Source organism: Rhopalosiphum padi, chromosome 2 (genome assembly GCF_020882245.1).
Source record: "Rhopalosiphum padi isolate XX-2018 chromosome 2, ASM2088224v1, whole genome shotgun sequence".
NCBI classification, from domain to species: Eukaryota; Metazoa; Arthropoda; class Insecta; order Hemiptera; family Aphididae; genus Rhopalosiphum; species Rhopalosiphum padi.
In genome coordinates this window covers 67,323,894-67,350,886 of record NC_083598.1, presented here as the reverse complement: position 1 = coordinate 67,350,886, position 26,993 = coordinate 67,323,894, and the positions used below count along the sequence as shown (strand labels likewise).

The 26,993-nt window shown below is 31.1% G+C and overlaps 1 protein-coding gene across 1 annotated transcript; it reads right to left on the bottom strand.

Moving 5' to 3' along the window:
* Positions 1–15,355: 15,355 nt before the first annotated feature.
* LOC132919048 (uncharacterized) lies at positions 15,356–22,790 on the bottom strand. Its single transcript, XM_060980399.1, has 2 exons — positions 22,737–22,790; positions 15,356–19,417 (listed from the first exon to the last, which is right to left on the bottom strand). The coding sequence occupies exons 1-2, from the start codon at positions 22,788–22,790 to the stop codon at positions 15,380–15,382; spliced, it is 4,092 nt and encodes a 1,363-aa protein (XP_060836382.1). The 3' UTR covers positions 15,356–15,379.
* Between the last annotated feature and the right edge of the window lie 4,203 nt (positions 22,791–26,993).

The following is a 26,993-nucleotide window of genomic DNA, read 5'->3' as shown; positions in this document are numbered from 1 at the left end:
ACATTTTTTTTTTAAATTTATAATTTAGAACCATTAAGTTATTATAATAGGTATTAAAATGTCGATTAATTTAAATCTGGTGCTAAAATTATATGGTTACATATAACATGGTTATTATACCAATATAATATATGTAAATTGTACTATTTAAAGTTATACCTACTTGCACAATATTTAGGATTAAATCATTTAAAATGTCTTAGATGTATGTATTTCAGTACCTACTCACTACTCACTTAGGTCAGTCCCCCCTAAAATTCCACTTTATTGCAAGGTTATCTGTCAAAAATATTTAGTAGTACTTTGGAGCGGAACACACGGTTAATTAATTCAATAATAAAACATATTGTGTTCCATATAGTTCATAATTGCTAGTGTAATTTTACAAAGTTTTAGCGGAATGACATAGACAATATAATAAAGGTACCTTCATATAACTCACTTTTTAATGACAACTTTAATTATAGCATAATTCAGTGCATTATATTTTAATTGTGTAGTTTAAAACATCGTATCAATAAAATTTTTTTGGTATATACGTATTTTATGACAAGTCATATTAAATCATCACAACTCACAAAACAGTTTATATTATAATAATTCATTTTATAGTTTGCTTTACTTCGCGTCTTCGCAATACATTTTAACGATGAATTGACTTTATTTTGTTTAAAGAGCTCAAAAAAATTCGACTATCTATTGAAATGTATATTTTAATATTAATATTATTTATATTTTTTTTGACATCACGTTAGCTCGAGTATCGTATCTCGTGCGTTTTTACATAGAAAAAAAGGAAAAAATGCTTATTGATATTTTTCTAAGTCAAACATTTTTAAAATTTTTTAATTATATTTATATAATACTAGCATACTTTGATGCAATAATTTTGAATAATTGTCTGCTGTGATTGTCTACTGACAAATGGCCAATTATATTATATTTTTATTAATTTTAAACCACATATTTTGTTCCTTTATTAGGTCGTTGTTAATGTGAATGTTATACATTATACATTTTTTATAAATATTCTTAAATTATAGATTTCAAAAACATTTTTTAAAACTTTACTTACCTAAGTTTTAAGTATAAAAAAACACGTGTAGGATTATTAATATTAAGTTGCTCAATTTCGGTTAAATATTGCTTTACGCAAAGTACATAATATATTGTAAAATGATTGCAAGATATAATAATAACATTTATGATTTATCTACATAGACGTGTGTTACAGATAACAGATATTAGATATTATAAGGTATAGTACTCGTATTATACTGTTATTAAAACTAGACAATTTTCCTATAATCGCAATTGAATACGACAAAAAAACCGAAGTTTCTTATCAAATAAACTGTGTTTACTTTATGATTGATAAAAACCAAATAAAAAATTTCAAAACATAAAAAAAAAATAAATGTTATGGTACTAAAATATTAGATATAAACACGTGGACCGCGATGTTTAAAAATGTCACTTGTCAGCTATTCTCTCAACTTCAATATCACAATAACTCGTCAGTTATTCTGCAATAATTGTAACTTGTAATAATAATATTGTTTTGTATTGTTTTAATCATAACTCCATATCTCCACCACTAACTGCATAAGTTTACAGGAGGTAGGTTAATCCAATCTATAAATAATTATAAATTCTAATCTGTAAATTATGTTTGATTTTTCAAATAAAAATTAAAAATAAATAAAATATATAGTTACAAAAGAAAATATGTTGCAGCGAAGAAAAAAAAATATGTACATCACAGTGGCTTAGCAATAAACATAACACTATATTTATACATTTTACAAATAGAAATATATTATGTTTATGTTACTTACTTACCTATTTACCTACACTGTTACGGATCAGACTATTCAGACTGCATATAATAATGACAGATAATTCAAAATTGTTTTTATTTAAAATTAATAAATAAGGAAAATTATTGAAAAACATTTGATTCTAAATTAATAATAATATTTAATTATACTATTTACATCGTTTTTATTTTTTAAAATAGATTGAGAAATGTTTAACAAGCATTGAAAAAATGACGAGTTTTCTTTTTTAATATTCAGTCGGACCCGTGCAGTTGTAATCGATGTACTGTTTACACTTCGGAGACATTAACATTCGGTGACCTTTGGTGTTTTTATACGTTCGCAAATAAAAATAAACACGTGCAGTAAAACTGTTTGCTTGCAACGCCAGCGTATAACAAAAGCGAGAGTGGCGTGTGACCAATGAATGCGAACGGCTACTACGCGACCTATACGTGTATAATATTATAATAAATACTATATATATATATATATATTATGCATAATTCGTATATTGTATATGTACCTACGCTAAAACCGAATAAAGTAGTGAGTAGTAATTATAATTCAATAGCAACTGTTGACCTATACCCGCTAGTAGCTAGGCATAGTAGGTATATACCTATAATAAAATTCACATTCGACATCTTTTAGACTGCTCACGTACGTCTATATAGCATGTAGGTAGGTATACTACGCATACCGCGCCATGCAAGGTATGTACATATGGGTACGATTATATAATTCAGTATCCTATCGCAGACAGAGAATACCAGTACATCACTATATACGTTATAGGCGAACCGAGATAATAATAATTAATAACGTGACATCAATTTTATTATAAGGTATCGATGTACGAGTTTTAGCAGAGAATTAGCATTTTAAAACATTGTGTACGATATTATAGTTTATAGTATACGAACATATTATACACGTTACATCTGACCGAAGTGTATAGACAGCTCAGCGTACGATTTCGCATGTGCGCAGAACTATTCGTATTACCGCAGGACCACGTCCCATTAGCCAAAATATGGTTAGACGATTTGTTGGAAATTCGTCAATATAATATTATTGTACTACAAGCCAATTTGTAAATAATAAGAGGTTAACAGCTATTGATTTATTATCAGTTGCGTTAAAACAAACGTTTAAAAAAAATAAATCGTCGACATTTTCTCAATGGGACTTGCAGTAAGTAAGCGCTTATCGGCTCAGGTCAATTCGTATTTTTTTTCTATAATATACTCAACGCATGAAAATGCTCTATGTCAATCCGATCTGACCCGATCTAATAGTGTAATTCGTCTCCAGGTCTCCGATTTCTTTTTGGTTTTTGTAGGTACATTGTGTACATTGTATATCGTTATATAATATTATATATGTGCAGCGTTAGTGACAAAACGTTATAGCGAAATTTTTGTTTTTCTCGGTAATTTAACATTTTATAATAAATACATAATAATATTATAATAATATCATCACATCCACACGCAAACCACCGACCGACGAATCCGGTCGTCCGCCGTCCGAATATTATATCGTACAACTATACCTACATACAATGGCGGCAACGCACAATATTACAAATACACGCGCGCACGCACACGCGAAGATTGTAAACATCAGTCTCGATGGGTTATATAAGTTGGACGCGCACTGTCGTCTGCGCGGAGTCGCCAGAGTTGCATCACGCTTACACACCACACGCTCGCGCTAGGCAACAACCCAGTAGCACACTTAGAGCCGTGTGTGTTCTTCCTAGTTTTTGACCTCATTCCGCGCGCGCGGTAGAATCACTTTTTTCACTTCTTATCCCTTCCACGACGGTAGTACCTATACATATTATATATATATTATTTTCGCGTATAATATACAGATATGCATATCATTATTATAATTATTACTATTGCTTATTAGTAACGAGTACCTAATAAATGCCACGCCTGGTATTGCGATCATAACACAGCAATAAAATTGGGTATGATATGTCGTCCACGTCGACACAGCCGCGAATATGCACGGAACGCGGCCGAGAGATGTGTGATGCGATGATTGGACGTGAGCGTGCGTACCTATTATGTGTGCGAGAGGAGAGACCCTAAGGATAGCGTCGGACGTATTTATAGTATGATATTATTTGAATTGTACAACGCTCGCGATAATACACAAGTACTTATTACAGTTTAGTAAATATGATTTATCCAAATATAAATTATATATACATGCGAAAACTCTCGTTTTTGTTATGCATATTATACATTATATCTATATGCGTAATACCAAAAATAATTGACGCGATATCATTAATGTTGTAATAATTGTGTTTGCGTGTCTTAATTTTAGTAGGTATACATGAGTCAAGTCTGCACTCTTAAATTCTCTCTTAAAAAAAAAAGAGACATTTCAATCTATTTTGATCACTTTTAGCGCTGAACCTTTTCGCAAGGAACATAGATGTTAATTTTAAGATATGAAATTTAATTTAATAACATTTCATTGGAAAACACTATGTTTATAAACAATATACGCTACAAATATTTACGAGTAGCATATAAAATACAATAGTACAATATTTCCCTATACCATTGCTATCGTTGAGTGTTTAGAAATTAGTCAACACCCGATGTAATAACTTGTCTTTTTGAAAAAATATACACCGTAAATGGGAATTGAGTGTTTCGATAGCTATAGACTGATAGCAGTCATCACCTGTGGTAAATATATAACAGGCTAAATGTATTAATCGATAATTAAATAAATAATTTTTTTTTCTTTTAAACAATTCAAGCATAAATGATAAAAATGCAACTACACTATATACGTTTTATAAAGCAATATATAGTTGAACGATGGTATTAAATATTTAAATGTAAGTTACTTATATCATAAAAAGTACATCATAAGACTCATGGAATATCCGTGTATAGCTATTCACTTATCAATTTATCTATAATCTATCATATTATGCATACACATATATGTATATATGTATATATATATTATAATATACGCTCAAGTGTATAAATATAGAAATACAGTATTGTGTGATATGAATACTGTCGAGAAACACTTTTATGCTATAGAGCGCAACCCGTGGTTGAAGATATTATGTCTAAAGGTTAAGCTACAGCGAGAACAAAACAATATATGTTAAAATACAACGATATGATGCAATTTATTGAATCAAAAACAGTAGTGTATTTATGAGTCTTTCGTGAGTATATGAATACTGTGCATCAAAACAGACGTCACCGTTCTACGGAGACCTGCAACGTGACGTTCACAGTACTCTATTAAAATATAAACAATTAAATAAAGAAATACATACCATATTATTAGTACAAAGACGTTTAATTTTCTCCGTCGACGTCGATGGTCTAGATTTTGTCTTATTTTGACGAATAGATCAAAAACACGTAAATCGATTTAATATGTGCGTCAAACTGCCAGATTTAAGCAAAAAGTATAGGATACCTACATATCTCGTACGTCGGTTTGCGTCCGCGATTCTAATCGTTCGTTATTATCATATGAACGAAATCGGCGTACAAATTGTATACTTACGATTGTTAAATGACACGCACTACACAAAATACGGACAGAACGTATCTGAAAAACATAAAACGGATCTGCAAAAAAAAAAAATCTGGAGGAAAAGGTCCGAAAAACTGTCGGTCGTATTTGTTACCACGATTGCGACCGCTACAAACGAAATACGAAGAAACAAGCACATGTAGACTGTAGTACAGCTTTTAAATGACACGCTCAATGCGAATACAAACAGAATGGAGTCAAAAAAGGCCGAAAAACTTAAAATCTTGTCAAAAAACCAAACTTTTTGAAAAATCACGTTATAAGATATAGTACCTATTCATATTTATTTAACTATACACAACTTACAAATATAGGCTATTAAATTGTTGTTTTCTAGATTTATCAAGAAAATCAATACTAAAAAGTATATAAAAATAAATATATAAATATATACTTAATAGGTACTTAAATATAATAATGAATGACTTTTTAGTTATTTGTTATTTGACACCCTTACTCCTTGAATATAATGTATTAAAAACACATTTTAATAACATTTATATAAAATAGTGTCCTATCATGCATAATATGATAGGTACCTCAGTATTTAAATAATCACTTATCCCACATAATCATAGGCCATATAATATGTTTGGTTGGGTGTATTATTTGGCAATACCAAATATCGAATAAGGCGATCATTATGACACCTTGTATTGGTGAAATAAAATAAGTTCTATAAACTATTTAATCATACTTGAAATGGCACGCCCTTTAGACCTGAAAATAACAGATAATTAATTATTATAGTTTTAAACTGTGGTTCAGCGATGTATTAGGTGCCTATTTAGGTATATACTGTATGTATTGCTTATAATTTTAAGAAATAATTTTTATTTTTTATGTTCTATTTGATATGATATAAAAGGCTAAAAAGAGTTCATGTTTAATCTCAAACGATAATATGCCTCTCTATGCTGTCACGTTTGGATTGTATAAAGTAAATAAATATATATACTTATTTACTATTACTATATATTGTACTTATTATTAATATATGCGAGCTCCTCGAGCTTATAACATTGCATCAATTAATCATTAATTAAATTGAAACGACATTCTATGGAGCAAATCTGCCAACCGTAAGTATGCTCACCACGAAAAATATATCTAGACCGAAACAAGCGGGTCAGACTACGGAGGATATTGTGCAATAATTATTATATTGTGTCTTCTAACGAAAGTGATTTGTAATTTGTCATTATGTTACTTACTTCGTATTTACTTATAGTATTTTAAACCTTGTGGAGAAGACATTTCTTTTTTTTCACTTAAGCTCTATTTCGCAATAAAATAATAACAAATATCATAATCATCGTAGCTAAATAAAAAAAATCTCGTACAGGATACAGAGATCTAACTTAGCTTATTTTGGCGCAAGCTAGTACCTATGTTGTATTGTTAAATAATTTAAAACAATTATAAATCGTTGCGTTTCAAAAACAACTCTTATTAACCTCCGTTTATAATTTATCTTTAAATAGTTTATCAAAATTAAGACTTTCATAAACAAATTATTTTAGAACAATAATTAATTTACTTAACATTATAAGTAGGTAACTACCTCATTATGAGAACTTGGAATAACAAAGGTAATTATTTAAAATTTTATAAAATATTTTATACCTATTATATAATATATTATGCAATTAAAGTTAATATTCTACGAGAATGTGTTGTATTAAATGTAACATTTGCCAAATCAAACAATTTAGATAGAATTTAGTTTTCGAAGTAATAAGTTCGCTATAAAACGATTCTGTATTATGTATGTATGTACATTTTTTTATTATTAAAAAGCCACTTGTATACAACTACGATAGTTCAACAGTTACAAAAATATATATTATATTATAATCTAGTATTACACGCACTTGCGATATTATTACCTGTCAGTGACAGATTCCCTACATGGTAACTACACCAATGTGTAAGACGACAAATCCTTTTGGTTTTTTTTTAAAAAAACCCGTCGCCTGTGAGTTTTATGGAATATAATATGCTACACTGCTACATCGTATTGAATAGTTTAAAAATATTGAAATAATACAATTTAGATAAAATTAGTACTCGATGTTATATGCTGCTGGACAAAATAACATCGAGTACTAAATTTTTCTAGCACGTGATTACAGTCGTCTTCCTTTGCGATACACGTGAATAGCAATAATTATGTTATCAAACCTACGTTGAGACTTTGAATGTAGAATATTATTATGGTGCAAATATCGATGTTATTTTATTAGTAATAAAACCATTTGGAACTCGGAATAAAGGATTTGGTGCTTGGGTCGATACGCATATATTTTACGATCAAATTTATCATTATTATTATTCTAATTATTCTGAATTCTTATAATATATTCTTATTCATCAACTATTGATGGGAATATAAGATACGTCAAGCAGAGGAGTGGATGTGTGGTTGTCGCCTCTCCATATGTACACGTCAATGTAATCGAATTCGTAATACGTCAAATAAAAACGTACGAAGTCGACTTCATAATGATTTGCGGATTGATTCTATACAGGTAATAGGTATTTATGTACATTCCACCTATAGGTACATGTGTACATGTGTACTAGTATACTATTATTATATTATATACTACCGAATGAAAGTTATATGATTATCGATTTCTCATATTGAATATTTGAATACATAATTAAGTATTGCAAATAATATATCTATGTTATGTATACATACAATTTTTCAAAATAAATTGAAATGTGTAACTATCTATAAGTTATTATCGTCTCAAAGTGAAAAACTGGGGATGTCACTCTGCTGTATAGTATATGTCTTGTGTACTTCACTTCCATTGAGTAGGTCACTGTAATAGTGAAATATATGGTGATAAGTTTAAATTCAATGATAAAATCATTGTTTATGAAAATACACATAAATTCTAATACAAATATATATAAAAATGTAAAAATATAAGTTTTCAAAAAAAAAAATTCTTTGGCCAAAATGTATTAATTATGATAAAAAAGATTTTTATCTGTATAAAACAATATATTTATATATTTAGTTCGTTAAAACATTAATACAAAATATTATGTTTTCATTCATCAATCTATACTCGTGTATATACATTATATACATATAATAGGTATATAATGCTTTACACCGGTTGTTTTGGGAGGAGGGATTTTATTGTATGACGTCTATATTATAATTTATAATGATTCGTTCACCTTTCCGCTCTTATAGACTATTCTGAGGATGCTCCTCTGTAGGCATTTGAGCCCAATATTCACTCAGGTGTTATGAGTTCAAGGATAGAATACGAATTTTTTATGAATTAGTAATGAGTTGAACGAGAATTAATCAACTTTCATCTAAGTAATGATTAATGATCAAACTTGATAAATCGTTATAATATAATACAATAGAACTTAATATTTTAGGAATTTCTACATACATAGTTGATAATATACTGTCTATATATATAAAGTACCAATATAGTACAAGTATATAATTTACCACGTTATATGAATGATCAAAATATTAAGCGTTTTCGTTAAATTATGATAATTTTTAAACTTAAAAAACGTTGAGTATACATATAATATACTACGGGTTTTTACTAATTTGCGTTATGTGTCGTATTAATACTGATGACGCGAACATGAAAACCGTTGCAAATGATAAATTATTATTACACCTATTATACGTAATTTAATTGGTGGGATTTTGAGACATTTATCATTAAAATGTGCAAGATGTGCACCAACAACTTACAATGAAACATAGAAACGTGTATGAAAATAAAAATAAAATACATTATAATATCCAAAGCGCGGTCATGGTAATAATAATGATGCACGGCCTTGGTGAGGGCCGCGGGTACCTATAACACGCGACTAAAACGTCGGCGCGCGAGAGAAAAAACAACAAAATGCAGTTTCGAATGATCGTTGCCGAACACTTTCAACTCGTTTGTGTACGGAAATATTTATTACCGTAAAAACAACAATGCATTATCATTTTATTATATATACTGTTTGTGGGTAGTTGTAATGTTACTAAATAGTAAATATAATACGTGCAGTGCTTATACCTTACGTCAATGTCCAATAAAAACAAGTTTACACAAAACGTGATAATGCGAGCGCTTTGACTGCCACACCATAGAAATAACCGAATACGTAAGCTAAACATACATGTTCGAAATATGATGTGGGGAGGAAGGGGGGCTGGTTAATTTAAAAAAATCGTAAAAAATCACAGTCACTCGATTTGTAATTACTTTCAATATTATCTGGTGGTATTTTTAAGTGCATCGGACAAACAGTGTATATAAGGGGATAGCTTCATATAGATACATTATTGTATGACGCTGTAATTCCGTTGCGCTTAAACTCGAAAAGACGAAACGGGAATGGCTTTTGCGACCAATCAAGTGTTAGTCCGTCAGTGAACCCGTTATTATTTTGACAATGGTATTTAAAATATACCAATATGTTATCGTATAAATAAAATGAGATATCGTCTCGGGACGACAAGAGAAATTATATATAATTTATTATAATATGTCATGTACTGGCGTGCTACGCATTGCATCGACTTTCGACATACATTGGATTTCGTTTGTCATTATTAGGCGTGTTTTGGTGTTGTAAACAGTTTAGTTGGTAAAGTAAATGGTTATATTATAATATAATGATTTTCAATCACCAATGTATGCTGTATGCATAATTTTTGTTTGCTGAAACGTTTATAGCATTATTATAATATTAAAGATAAAGAGACTTGTAGACCAACTTAGCTATTTGGATTTGAGTCATACTAGTATACTACTATATATAATATTACCCTATGACCTAGCTCCGGCTCCACAGTTGAAAAACGCCCAGAGAAAAACCACACGGTTAAGTCACCACCGCCCACCGATATCGCTTAAGTCATTTTCGTAGCAAGTAAACTGTACAATTTGCATTGTAAATTACTTATATTATTTTAGATTTGAAATTTATATATTTAATATACTTTACCCTGACCTATCACGTATTTTATAAGTGGCAAAATTACGGATTTACGCATAATAGTTTATCATTTACTATCAGTATACACTATACCGTATTGATTATGATTTTGCATTTGTATTATTATATGTGCCGTTATTTATGCTTTGCTATGAATATCGTCTTGTACAAAAAAGGCACGACTATTTAAATGTAAAAAATTGATTTTAAATGACATCTTTTGTTAACTTCATGCCCATATATTGAAGCTTATTGCATTATTATTTGTTTGTATCAAGTAGATATGTGTGAATTTAAATTAATTTATTAATTTATAACATTTATGTAGAATGATAAAAAATTGATAATGAATAATGATTATACACAAATTATTATCTTAAAGTTTTATTTGGAAAAATATTGCTAAAATAAAAACATTTTTATTTAAAAATTGCATTGTTACTAACACCTACACCTATCTATAATTAAATTAATAAAAAAATGTAAATTACTCGAGTTAATGTTTGAGTATATTCTTAATTGTATTTATAAAATCATTTGATCATATTTTTTTCTACAATGTATGTATTACTTTTTTATTCAGAAATATTTATTTATTATTAATGTATTTATTTAGAAGTATTTATTTGTAGCTAGTCATATTTAAAATGTAATTATAATAAGTCATCAGAAATAATCAAAGTCTAAATACTCAATTTTTTAAATTTTTTGTCGATGTTTATGGTTTTAAAATAAAGTGCGTTGTTATAAATAATCTAGTATCTAATAGTTTTTGTCTTTATGTTCAATGTTCATTACAACCAACAAATGGTTTAATGGTTATTAAATACATATTAATTGCATACCTTTATTCTTATCTTTACAATGAAAAAAAATCTTTTCCATTGTAGGTACTACAGGTATCTATATAATTTATCTATTAATTTTTTTCTATACCTTTCTCAAACTAAAAACTGTTCTACGCAAACGACCGAAACGCTACCAGTGCTCACTTAAAACTACGATTTCGTGGTATTTATAACATTGACCACTATCATTTCATTATTCATCCTTAGACTATCATAATAATTAATAATTAATAATTCAATAACTCTTCTAACTAAGTCAAAATAGCTAGTTATAAAATGCACTTAATTTTTTTTTTTATAGAACGTATGATTATTATTATCATTTATCACTTTACAATAATAATATTCAACTCAAAGAATTTAAAATAAATTTAAAATAATATCACACAGCATCAGTAAACACAATAGAAAAACTATAAAAAAAAAGATACACCAAAACACGTTTACGTCGAATAAAATTGTATGAAACTCGTTATTACAGAATACCGTCGGAGGTCAGAACGAAAGGCAAACGACGTTAATAGATAGTCACCGGTACCAGGACCGCAGCAGAAAACACGACGGCCACCGGACCCGCGGCCGATCGCTGGACCCGATGATATGACGGCAGCTGCGAGCTATGGATCCAGCGATCGACCGCCGCATACACTCCTAGTCGGAATTTAGATCAGCAGTCGACGAAACTCGGTCCGTCATGTCGACAATTATTATTTTTTTTATATAAGTAAGTAGGTATATAAGTAACGGACGAACGAAATTATGATAAAAAATTAACCAAAATGAAAATAATAATGTACATAATATTATTATTATTATTATTTTCGACGTTATGATCGAGAGTGCCGTCGCATTGCTTCATCATAATGGGCGTAATCTAAAAGTTGAAAACAGTTTGTCTGGGACGCAGCATATTCGGGTATTATGTTATTGTTTGTATACGTGTACCTATTATAATTAGAGCACGAACTTTAACGCCCTAAAAAAATACGATTAAATGCCTTGTACAATAACGTATAATATTATATAGCCGATGTATATAATATAATTAATCATAATTAATTATATATTATTATGAATTATTAAATTTGAAAGCAGTCTGTACATCAGATCTAAATATTATGAAATGTACATTGGAAATGACAAAATATGCACAAAAACCGATCGCGGTTCTTGTCTGATTTTTGTTACTTTGGTGTTTGTTATTGTATTATCGATGACTGGGTTTACTCACCCGTGTACTGGTGGTAATTTTATAGGGGGGGGGAGCACACTTTCATATGAGCAACTATCCACTAATAATTTATAATTGAGATACATTTTAAACGTTATATAATTCAAATATTATTTTATCTATATTGTTATCCTAATAATTCTTAGCTTACTTGGTCATTATTGAGACAATAAGAACGGTCATGGAAATCTTCCCTTAAAAGACAATTGTGAACAATATAAGATACCATGGTCCAAGGTGTTATCAAACATTATTATGTTTGCAATCAGCGTTATTTGGGACCGACGAAACGATCGCCTGTTTCCAAAATATTACGAACAGAGAGCGAATTGCAAATTACATGTTTGATATTTATAATTATTGTAAATATATATTATTATCATAAATTATGATAAATATTAATATTTAAGTGAATTTTGTGTAGTCTATTAAAGTTCTAATTATTTTTAGGAATTATGTATTTTTAAGAAAGTAATATTAAACGTAACCTGATTTACTTGATTTTTTTATGTGTTTTGTATAATTATGGTTACATTCAATATTCAGTGTGCTTATATAAATAAAACAATTCTTGTTTTTAATTTTAAAAGGCATATTTTGGGTATACTTAAGGGTTAAAAATCACGGTACACCCGGCCATACCAGGCCTACCACTGGACACGCCTTTGGTAAGTAAACATAATTAGTTACTATGATGTAACTAATACTATAGACACAACAATTCGTGTTATTATTATTAATTATATTTTTATTACCAGTATAATCATAACAAAAAAAAAGTTTATGAATTTACCAATGTTGATTTTTAACTGTAAAACGACAGTGAAAATTTCGAATATTGAAATAAACATGACGTTATGTTAATAGTTACTATCGTTTGTTGTACCTAAACCCGAATAAAAACTCATATAGCGAGGAAACAATAACTATGATTACGCCGTAACATTTGTAATAATTACATTCGCATTAATCATGATGTACGATACACCACGTTCACGAGCAAACATTTAACACGAAGATTATGAACTATCGTGTTGTACGTTTGTTTACATTGTCATACATTTATATTAATTTCAAATGCGTGATTGGTGAAATAGAATATTAGGGCTTGCTTATTAAAATATGATCGTCATCGTTTAAATGGCCAAAGACAAGGTTAAACAATGCGGAATTGTGTATATTATGTATTAGACACATGTATACAAGTAAATTAATAATAATAATGCTTGTTTTTAAAAAAAACTGAATGATAGACATAAATAAGTGATAGTGTACTTAAAAATTAATGAGTTTGGCGTATACCCATAAGTAATTTTAATTACAAAAGACACGAATTTAATGGGGTTTTTTGTTTTACTCTTTGATGGCTGTTATATTGTTCAAATAATATGCGTTATTATTGTAATCCTATCCCAGTGACAGTCACACGATTATTTTACTATGATCTTAAAATCGTTCAAGGTAAATTTATAACTTATGTAAAATAGATATATAAACAAAATTATATTAACAGATAACAGAAAATTAGTAAATATATGCTTAATATTATTTTATAAAAGATTCATAATACTTAAAAATGTAATTGAATTGTGTACTTCAATAATCTTCAATAACTGAACAAAACTATATTTGCCCATTATTATTTTTGTATTAATTGTTAGTGTATAATAATTAGTAGTTAATTAATATCAGTTGTATTAAAAAAAAAAAATATGATATTCAAACAAAAAATAATAAATATAGTAAATAGAATAAGACTACATATTTTATTTTATTATCAATGACAAATTTACTCTTTCAAAATAAAATAATTGGTTTTTTAGATTTATATAATAAGTAATGCACTTTTGAGTTTTGAAAAATGTATATGTACGAGTATGATAAATTTTAAATCGTTGTATACACTTGTTAGGATTTTCTTTGATTAAGTTTCTAGTATCAAAATTGATTCGTGAATTATGATTTTTAATTTATAACCCTAGTTAGCATACCTATTAGATATTAATATTAAAAATAAATAAATAAATAAGTAACTATTCAAGAATTTTGATAAACTTAAATAAAACATATGCGTATATGTAAGCTACAATAATTATACATTCTATAAACCATAATATACATAACATCATAAACTATCAAATTATTAGTAACTAAACCTAACAATGTATGGATATAGTTATATTTTCAAGAAATTATTTATTTAAAATGATTCACAAAATGTGTGCATTTTTATAATGAGAATAATTTAAAAAGTAATGATTTATATTAATTTTATTTTTTTATGTTATTAAGTTCTATATTTTTATTGATACAAGTTAACTATTAAATTGTTTTAAGACATTATTACCTTTAAATATGTTAAACAACTAATTATATTATGTTTTAATAAAAGTGTTTGACTATTATTCAATATAATTATTATTATTTGTATTTCATTGTTAATTTGTTGTTACAACTAAAGTGTAGAAAATAAATCACATAAGATCATATAAATGTATATTATGCACATTACTATTGTAGTAAATAGTTGATGGTTTAATGTAAAACAAATTCGACTATTATAATATTTTACTATATCGTTAATTTTACTTATTTTAAGATTTATAAATAAATAATAAGAATAAAAAAATAATTACATAATATTAATAATCAGTATTACAGCTATAGCTATATTGTTGTAGTCTAAAACATAAGTGTATACTATTTTTAAAATATTTCTAATTAGAAATTAGTTAACTATAAAATAAGTAGGTTGGTATTTTATAATATCACACTTTACACAATGATAATTATATTTATGTTTTTATAATAAACTACCCACTTTTACAACAAAATTGTCAATTGTCATAAGATACGTATGATGTAGTATTTTATTTGGTTGAAATTATTTATGTTTTGTTGGGAATTGATTGTTTTTTAGGAAACTCATATACTGTAGTTGTTCCTGTTGCATTTTCCGGATGAATTATTTTTATTTTTGAATCGGTTTTAGAATTTTCAGAATTGTTTTCATCCGAGAGGGTTTGGGAATCGTTTGATGAGAAATTGTACACCGTCACCGTGTCTGCACCTTTATCGTACGCATGTGTTTTTCCGTTCGGAATCGGCACCGAATGATCGTAATTGTTGATGACGGTGAGATTGTCGAAACGATCAGTAGCGATGCACGGCAGACCGAGTCCGATTGGGACGACTTGGACTCGGGGAATGGATTCGGGAGATTGGACGTGTTGGATGAAGGTGAGCAGTGTAGTTTTTGGAGTGTCGCTCAACAGGCGTTGGTTGGTCGACAGGTATGCGATGAAAGCCGTCAGTAGTGTCGTGGGCAGGGTGAGTATTAGGCAGGGTGTCTTGTCGAACACCGATATCAGTAAGGCAACCGTCGATGGCGTGAGCGTGGCTAGTGCGGGCACGGTAGTGATGGCGCCGAACAGGGCTGTGACGATTGAGGCCGGTATGGCGCACAGGAACTTTGGTGACACAGTACACAGTGCCTCTATGAATGCGATGAGGGTGCCAGGTAGTAGGGCCTGGAGAAGTGTAGGCATCGAGGACAGAACAGCCAGGAACTTGAGCAGCGTACACGAAAGAATGGAACCAAGGATAGCGGGGGACGACGTGAAAAACTGGAGCAGGTCCTCTAAAACGGACAGCGGAAGATTGGCGAATAGGTTGGGAAACGCGATGAGCACGTCCAGGAGACTGTTGAGCGTGGGCGGCGGAAGCGAGGCGAACGCCTGCTGCGAACCGAAAACTCCCAGTAGCAGGACCGAGACCGTGGCCGAAGGTACGTCGAGTAGGACACGGGGTTGAGCCTCAGCGATCGAAATTAACAGATGAGCTACGTTGATCGGTTGGAGTGTTTCCATCGCAAACTGCGAAGACGCAATCGCCTCCAAGAAAGACAGCAATAGACCGGGTGGCAGATTCTGGAGCAGGTATAGTGACGATGACGCCTTAATCACGATCGTGTTGAGTATGTCACCTGCCAATGCGTCGAGGACATGTGGTGCCGTGGCGGCGATGCGCAGTAACGAAGCGACCACGGTTGGTCGGAGCTCGTATACGGTTTTCGCGTCAGACAGCGCGGCCAGCAGAGTGTATAGGACCATAGCGGGTATGTTGCGAACCGACTCAGGTTCAGCCACGGACAGAAGCGAAATGATGGTGGACACGTCGATTCGTTTCAGTGCGGATGGCGTCAAAGCCAGGTTTGTACAGAGGTCGGCGAGCGTGCTGCCCGACACGGCCTTGGCCGCAGGCACCGATGACAGTAGGCCCAACAAGGAGTCGAGCATGGCGGCCGGTGCAGCGTCTAATAGGCACTGCGATGAGGATAGGGTGGCAATGAACGCAGCTAGGCACTCGGGCGGGAGGTAACAGGCCACAGACTGTACACCGATCGTGTCCAGCAGATCAGTCAGTATAGCTTCCGGTACCGCGCACAAGAGACACGGTGATGCCGAGTTCGCTGATGCCAACAGGTAGACGATTTTTTCGCACGGAATGGCGGCGAACCGATTCGTTATCGCCGTTAATAGGTTGACAAACACCACCGGCGGCAACCCGGCGAGTAGTTCGTGGTAAGCATTCAACAAGTCCACCAGGTCCACCACGTCTGTTGACGTCAGCCCGTCCATCATTATGTCCGGAGACGTCAGCGATGTCAACAGCGCCACCGCCGTGGTGGTCGGTATCGAGCACGAAGTGGTCGGCACGACTGTGCGCAACGCTAGCAAAAACTGCACGAAACATCTAACCGGAACGGATGTTAGAAGCTGTTCATTAGCTAATAACGAAATCATCAGGTCAGCGATGATTTTGGGTTCCAGAGCACTTAGCGTGAACTTCGACGTCGACAGAAACTCTAACAGAACTCGTATCGTCGCATGATCCAAGACGCACAGAAGACGTGGACACGTCGAGATGGCGATTAACAATTTAGTCAAACACTCTGTGCTCAGGCTGCCTAGCGCGTCGAACGAACCTAACGATTTGACTATCTCACCGATAGACTCGGGTGGTAGTGAACAGAACACAGATGGTGATAGTGACTGTATGGCGATGATAAGTTTGATTTTTTCTTCCAGAGGTATTGCGAACGACGACTCGGCGATCGCTTCGAACAAGATGCTCAATGTTTTTATGGACAGCTGAGCCAATAAGCAACGGACTTTGGACAGCAAGCTCACCAAAGCCGTCAATTCGACCGGCGGCAGTGAAGCTAACGCTGCAGCATCCATTCCGAGGAAATCGGCGAATGCGGCTATCGCGCATGGAGGGATCGCGCAGAACACGTCTGGAGTTTGGTTTTCAATTTGATTCAACAAGTCCAAAAGCAGCGCTAATGGGATTCCAGACAAGCAGTCGGGCGTCGTAAATAGTTGCGTCAGTATGTTTACGTAAACCGAGTTGGATGTTGCTTGTAATGCACCGGGAACCGAAATCAGAGTGGTGAGTATGTTTACGATCTGAGTGCCTGGTAACGCAGACGCGAGTTTCGGGCCACACGCGATACTCGATAGCAGTTTTGAAAAGTGAATCGAGTCCAACGCCTTCAACGAGGACGTAGAATTGAGCAGCGACAACAGTTTTCTGATATTGTCGGGTGGAATTTCTAGTAACACGCTCGAGGTGGCTACGGAATGAATGAAATCGACAATGTCCGATGGCGACGTAGCGCTCAAGAGCGTCTCGTTGGATATCATGAAAGCTACAGTCATATCCACGGAACTCGCTGGTAGTTCGGCCAAAAATAATTTGGTTTTACATAGTACACCGATCAACTTGACGCTGTTCTCTATCGAAAGCGTACCAGTCACCTCGGGCGAGGTCAATCGCGTCACATACGCGGACCGGACGCACGTAGGTATATCGCTGATCAGATGGGGTGATGTGCATGTAACGCCGTAGAGTAGGCCGATGATCGCTTCCGCGGTGACAGCATCCATCAGAACGGCCGACGACAGATCGGTCAACAGCTGGACTAGCGCGGCGGACGGGACGGTGCACAGCACGTCGGCTTGCGACAGCGCGGTCAGCAGCGTAGTGACCGTCGCGGGGTTCAACGAGCTCAGTGAAAACGGCGGACAAGTCAAGACGGAAACCAAGTCGGCGAGGATCGCGGCTGGTATTCGATGGGCGGGTGTGGTGAAGGGGCCTAGCAAAGCGTCGACGACATTCGGTGGGACGCAGCCGAGCAGGGCAGGGACCGTTTTGGACAACCGGCACAGTAAAGCGGCCGTTTGCGAGACGGATATGGTACGGTTTCCTAGTCCCGACGACAGTGCTATAGTTTTCAGGAGTTCAACCAGATCGGCGGGATTCGCCAATCCGGTCAACGAGCATTCGGCCGACGCAAAGGCGTCGACGACGGCTGATATTTCCGCCGGTTTGAGCGCGCCAAATGCTTTTGGCGATAACACGCAACGGATCAGTGACGCTTTAACGGCGGGCGACAGTTGACACAACACGGTTGGCGCGATCTTGGCCAAGAGATAGACGACCGTGGACGGCGGCAGAGCGTCTACGATTTTCGGGCACAGAAATATTGCGGTTATCAGCTCGTAGACGGTGCGGTCGGGCGTGACTTTTAGCAGAGACGGTGACGCGCACAGCGTGTCGACCAGACACACCACGTTCGGCGGTTCGATGGAGTTTAACAGCGACGGCCGCCAAGCCAGTTCGTCCAAAATGTTGCAAACCGTCTGGGGCGGCAGAAAGGACAGCAGAAACCGTGACGTCGGCAGAGCGTTTACCAGCAACAGTATAGCGTTTTCGGGCAAGGGCAGCACCGGGTCCGTGCAGCACAACATGGCCAGTTCCGACGAGGAGAGGCCGCCGTACGAATAATTGGAAAAAGTCGACGCATATTTGGTAGGCGGTAACATCAACGTCGTAGTCACGTTGTTTGTACAGTCGAAACCCTAAAACAAACACCACGTATTATCGTTAAATATTATAAGAAATTAACGTTTATTTATTTTTTATTTATTTGAATAAACGCCAATCGTCTATTAACAATGCAGAGACAAAATGTATGCAGTACACTTAAACTGTTGAACACGAATTGTATCTTATTTGTATAATATAAACAATGCATAGTGTTTAAGGAAACGAAACATGTAATTAATAAATATAATTGATCACGTTCAAAATACAATATGTAGATGATTTTGAAGTATACAAGTCAATTATACTGCGCAGGTATTATTCAGAAATACCGCGAATTAAAGGAAAAAAGTCGGGTATGCTTAGTCTGCGGTTTGAATTAGTTGGATATCATGGAATCGATTCATATATTTTAAAAACAAGTACTGTTTGATAAGAGAGTCGGACAAGGGAGCGTGATAGTACTCAGAAAATATATATAGGTATAAAAGTGAGGAAGATTAGATTTTACCTGTAGTTAGAATGTCGGATAGAAATTAAAGATTATAACCACGAATGAACGATTATATACTTTTTATAGTAATTTAGACTTAAACTATAGATATTTTTATATGCAAAGTTATTAGATAATTATATTTAATATAAAATTGTAAAAGCTATAATGATTATGTATTGAATTACATATGTATCCATAATAACATGAGAAGAAATATTATTAGATAATGTTTTGTATACTATCTATAGTTTTATTATAGCTACAAATATTGAAATTAAAATATATTGACGTGAAAACAATATTATATAATTTATTATATTCAGCACTATATATTGAGCGGCAATTACGATTTTCCATTCGTTAAAGTTTGAATTTTAAAATAAAGGTATAATAATGACAGCTTAAAATATATACCTATGTCTACCCATCGATTATCGGCGACACAGTCTACATCAGGTCATCATTATTATCTCGAATATTATTATTTTATTATGAGTTATGACAGTTGTCAATTACTGTTCAGAGCCAATGAAAATAATATTTTAAAAAATGGCCAAAAAATGTATACAAAGTAAAAAGTAAAACAATACAAGATTCATTTAATAATTTAAAATAGAAATTTAAATAAATTGAAAATCAAAAAGTAATATCAAATAATTTTCAATTATTACTTAATACTGAAACATGGTTGAATTTTACATTATTTATAATGACCTTGGATGACTTAGGTCTTTGGCATACAATAATTTATTGCCACCTATCTAAACAAAAATGCTACCTGACTATATAATGTATATATATTTATAAATAATATTTTTCGAAATTTAGTATTCGTGAAAACGTGAAGTTCTCCATCACGAAGGACAAATAAGTCATTATACATATATTTGCCTACGTCTCGTCTATTTCCTTGTAATAGTTTTTATTTTCTCTAAATAATAAGCATTAAAATATATATTACTAAATTAACATAACTAAATATAATGTTCATACCAATATTTTACTTATCATCAGTAAAATTAATTAAGTAGCATATTAACGCGCAACGAATTTTTAACACCATACAAAATGTAACTACGATATACTACCATCAAACCGATACTTTAGGCTCTAGGTCAGTATTAGCTTATTAACAGAATATCAAAATTAACTTTAATATTGACCTATAGCCCACAGTACTGATATAACTCGAGAGGCGTTCAACTCTCTGCCGAAATGATCCCGGTCTTAGCGTTTTAATATAATATAATATCTATACATCCGTTGTTTCATGAGAAAAATACTGAGAATCTACCAAAAATGAAAAAAAAAATTTCTAGATACGTAGTTTCTGAGTTTCTGATTTATCGAGTGTTGATTGGAAAAATTACTTTTTTATACATATTATAATATACGGAGATAACAATCGAATATAATTTAGTGACATTCACTAGTCACGGATTCGACTAACATTCAACATCTATATAATACATTTTTTGTATTCACGCTCATTAATTCATTACAAATCAGTTGTACTACATTATTGTTGAATTTCGACAGTATTATTGATGTAATATTATAGCTATGTATGTATTCAAAATATAAAAATTTAATATACCTACATATGAAAATTTAATATTCTGTCTGGTCTACCGATTGAAACTATTGGTTAAGAAAACCAATCGTTATGAAGGGAAATTCGAATTTTATTTTAGGAAAATATTATACTATTTTACGTTGTTTCATAAGATTAAATGCATAACACACGACAGTATTTTAATCTAATTTATGACATTTTTGGATAGCATTTACTTCGTGTATTTAGTGCACATTATGATATAATATATGTTTATAAAAACGATATATATATAAAAAGTATTTAAAAAAAAATTATCGATACTCATTATTTTTCGTTAATTTAATTTAATTTTAATAATCATACGAATGTGTAAATTGAAATTGTTAGCTTATTCAACAGTGTGATATTGTTTTATACGACTGGATCCTCATTTGTTATATGTAATATTAATAAAACGCACTGGTAAATGGTATATATTATAATGTATGGGACAGTAAGATAGGTTACCATACTGTAAACACATCAAAGCCGGAAATTAAGTTTGTAAAACCACACGTCACACTCGATCACGTGTACTAGTTCCATTCATGATACAATTATTATCAAAAATGACAATGGATAAAACGATCCAGATAAATGAACAATCCTTAAATCCATAATGCTGTACGATCACTGTTAAAAAAAATAGTATTTATTTTTATACGATTTTTAAAAAATACATTTAAATACAATTAATTATCGGGCAATACTATGGCTTAAAACAAAATGTATACAAGTGTAATTTATGGAATTGGGACATCAAGATGATTAAAGATTGAAACAAAGTATTCTATTATGGATATAGGTAGAGATTATTTATATTTTACACAAGTCAATAATATCAATGAAAAAGAAATTGTAAAATAACAACTATTAGGTAATGAAAAACATTAGTTTAACTATATATGTATTAATAAAACAAAATATAAGTATATGTTTATACGATAAATTTATCATGTATATACCTCATCGTATTACGGAGCGTCTAAAAATAACAAATCATTGTCACGTTTAGATCGCCCAAAATAATAATAATATAAATTGATGACCGTCTACGACTTAAAAAATCTTAAATACTAATAATTAATAATATTGTTGTGTAATAGAAACCCAATAATCGGCTAGGTTTAATGGGTAGTATCTATCTTACATGAATATATTGCAGTTGTCAGGGCTCGTATTATAAATTTAAAAAAGATAAAAGGTCATTAAGTTTTATTTAAAACATTAAATCGATTTTAATAATAAGATCATCACTCACCTTTAATTTCAACAGTATTATTACGACGCATGTGATTGCCGTTAATCGCTTCATTTTTATTGTACGAAATCGTTGGACCATTCATACATGAATGTCCGGGTCCGAGATTTGACATGTACTTATAAATAAAATGTCGAGCAGTCTGTGAATCTAAAACGATAATGGCGCTTATTGTCCGATAATGGTGTAAAATTGTTGATTTAGCCATGAGAAATGTGCATAGCAGTGATTTTTATCGCGAGTTTAATCATCTCTTCTTCGATAATATTATGGTAAAATCAGAGAAAATTGTATAATTCATCGGTATGTATGGTTGGTATATTGTTTTAGTTGAATAATTGTCGTGGCCTCTCGCTGTAGTGAATGTAGTTGACAAAACATTTTAAAATTTCGAAATAATAAACAAATAAACGTTCGACAGAATATTGTAAAAATTGCATCTGTATTGGGATATTGGATGTATGTATGTTTTAATATTAGCATAGAGACAGAGTATAAGTAGTAGTAGTAGAAGTAGTACTATAGTAGTTATAGTTGGCACTTATACATAGTACTCATAGGCACTTGGCAGTTTATATTATCTGCAGCATAACGATATATTGCGTTTGTTTTTTATTTTAAATAATAAATATTTTAAGTAATAATAATATTATTTATCACTATAGTTACTTGTCTAGTTCTTAGTTTTTATTAAAAACTTGGTCATAAATACTATATTTTGTTAATGCTGCCGACACATTTGATTTTTTAATAATTCGAACGAGTCAGTTTTTCGAGCGTGAAATCTAGACATTACGTAATTAATTTTATGAGTAGGTATTATGAATTTATATCTTATGCACATGTAAGCATACTATAGTAGTATAGTAATAGCATACGTCGTTCCTACTCGTGTACCAATATTACACAAACGAAAAAACCGACATTTTAATATAATATTAAAAATATTAATACTACTCAAATGACCTTTATAGATATTTTTTTTATTAAAATTTATAAACACTTAATGAATACCAAAAACGCCACAATAAACACACAAATGATAATATAGAGCCAGCATTTAATGTCCAGCGAATTTTGTGATTATTTCGCATCTCATAGTAATTTAAAAAACATTTTGAAACTACAGAATAACGACGAATTAAAACCACTGTAATATCAACCACAAATCGCAAATACCATATCATTACACAGCCGAGGTGAGACAACTAGTTATAATCGATAATGGTTTAAGTTATATAACACATTAATCATGTTTATTTATTGAAAACCGAGCTCGAGCTGGATCGAAGCCAATGAAATCCAATGCCATTTCGATTGTTCTATGTTTGAGAGACCAAAACTCAAATCCTAACGTGGTCATTAATTGGGTCTTCTTTTTTTAAAAAATATCTATAGAATTTCAATATCTGAAGCGTCTAGTTAACATTATTTAGACCTTTATTATTTCGTTACAAACAGTCTTAAAAAAAGCAACATAATTTACATTGTTTTTCTTCTGAGTCTTTTTTGATACTATAGGTACGTGGTGTACAACTCTGGGCCTCTTTAGAACCTCGAAGTCAGTATTATATTTACGATGAATAACAGCAGCTCTTTGGTATATTATATTATACTGATGACATTATCCATTTAGACCTGTGCATTTCAACATCAATCAAACTTTCTTCTCTTATTTTATAAATAAAACTCATATCAGATCTCGAATCAGATCGCCTCAAGACAAATTTCTAGTAACTCATCCCTCGCCTGCAAAGATACTACATAATATGTAATAGGGATATGCTTTTTCTCTAATACACCATCTTACGGATGTGCTGTCGATTTGCCAATTACCTTCTTCTGCATACTTTTGAAGTTCTGGCTTATATCAGATTTAATCTAAATATCACACATTTCGTAATTAATACTTATGACATTATTTATACACGTCAATATAGTATGTACCTACATATTGAAAATATAATATGTATGAAAGTATATGTTAAATGTTTATAAAAAAAAGGTTTTTGATACGATGGCCTTAAAATCAAACAAGATATATGTTAATACTGTTAATTGAGCACAATAAGTAAACGAAAATCTCTCTTATATATTCCAGGTTATCGTAAGAAAATTGAATATAAAATAAATTGAAGATAAGTAAAATTGTTATTTGCGACGGAGAAAAAATAAATTAAAAATACAAAGTTAGTAAATGATTTTTTTTTATTACTAATAAATAAGCCTCACGATGTCTATGGCCATTGGCTGCAACAATTTTATACAGGTTCAAATTGTATCTTAAATTATATTAATGTACAAGTTAAAAATCACAAAATATTGATTAAATTGTTCTTAATTATAAATTTAATCATGTATTTTATTTTGTCTGGGGGAAGAGCTTCTGACAGTGTGTCTAAAATATTGTATTATAAATTATAATATTAGTTTGTTTTGTTGTAATAAACAATAAAGCTTTTTATTTTAAATATTTAACATTAAGTTATTTATAAAAAAAACCTTGTCTTGTGGTTATAATTTTAAACTTTATAATTAAACTAAAATTTATCTTCGTACTATTACAATGATTATATGATTGGAATTTGTGATATGTGATTTTTTGGGCCTTAAAAAAATAGTGACCAGTTGCGTTTTACTTTTTAATTTTGACGCGTTGTTTCAGCTGAATATTGTTTTAATGGCCATCTGTAATATCGTATTAAGTTTTTTCATTAATTTATAATTGATTTAATTTTAAAAATAAAAAAAACAATACACTGGCTTCTAAAGAGTATAACAATAGTTTGAACATATATATGATTTGCGATCATAGATAAAATAAAAGGGTTGAAATATAATATGTGATATGTTTGAAAACCAATGATTATTAGGCATTATTTCAACTTTATATTACTTAAAGTTACATTACACATTTATATTAAAATTAATTTTCCTGATGCACATATTTAAAAATATTTGAAGTACTTAAAAATACAATCATAGTTAATAGTTCACTTAAAATTAAATTTTTACTATGGACCAAAAGGCCAAATACAAACATTTTTTGATGATGAGAATATAAGATGTTTTTCATCACATACAAGTACCTATAATAGATGCTCTATTAATCAAATTATTAAATAATATAATTATACATTTTCTTATACATATTTTATTCAATTGCACCTATATAAGTATGTATAATTCTAATTTCTAATAAGTCCTATTGATTTGAAAACTACAATAAAGCAACATAGTTTATGAAGTTTTTCATTTTATGTTTAAAAAAAAGTTTAATACATAATATTATAGAAAAATATTTAATCTTAACACACCTACGCTGTAAAACATATCTGGTCGAAGTAGTAAAATATAAAAAAACATAAAATGTGTGGCAACAAACAATCAATCGGCTTGAAGTGTAAGTATATACCATCGTAAATCTGTGATTTCTAAATGTAAGTATCTATCTTACTTTTAAACATTGAAATTAACAAACCTATATTGAGTATTTGCGGGTTAAACTCACATCGATATAATGCATGTAAATTTACATATCATGATCTAAATAGTTAGTAATATGAAAACTATCTAAATGGTTTAAAATCTAAAAGTTAATCAATAAATGAATCGTTTTAATCAAAGATGGTTATTAAAAATGGTACTTTAATTCCAAACCATAAACTGGTTTATTTCAAGTGTAGCTTTAGATTTAACGTTAAAAAATACATATAGTTACTTTTCATATATTATTTCAAATTTTACAAAAAATAACTTCGTGAAGCGTATAGTCGTTTCCAAATATTTTTTAATTCACTGATTAGCCAATCGTATAATATGCCATTTCTTTCACGATCTATATTATTTTTAATAGACTACTATATATTAAATAAATTTATTATTTCATCATAGTACCCACCATATAGGTTCACAGAAGGTAGGGAATTATAAATAGATAGGTTGAATATGAATTAATGTGAATATATTTGTATATTTCAAAGTGTCACGTTAATAAATATTATTTTAGAATAGTCATAATAATATAATAGTTATAACATCCCAAATGTAAATGCAACTATTATATTTACTATCTATAATGCTGTGATGTAAATAAAATAAAACCAATTTAATAAGTAATGATGAGTGATTTATATTATAAGTAAGTATATATAAATGTTGGCATTTAACAGGATAAATTAATTACATGTAACAAATAACATATTTTCCGGTGTAAGATGTTAACAATATTGATTAAGCAGTGATGTTATTGTCAAA

Bases quoted from the DNA above. Each gene is read 5' to 3' on its own strand.
- LOC132919048 (XM_060980399.1), bottom strand. From the start codon at position 22,790: ATGAAGCGATTAACGGCAATCACATGCGTCGTAATAATACTGTTGAAA. The intron at 19,418-22,736 runs GTGAGTGATGAT...TGTTTGTTTTAG, and splicing joins TAATACTGTTGAAATTAAAG to GGTTTCGACTGTACAAACAA.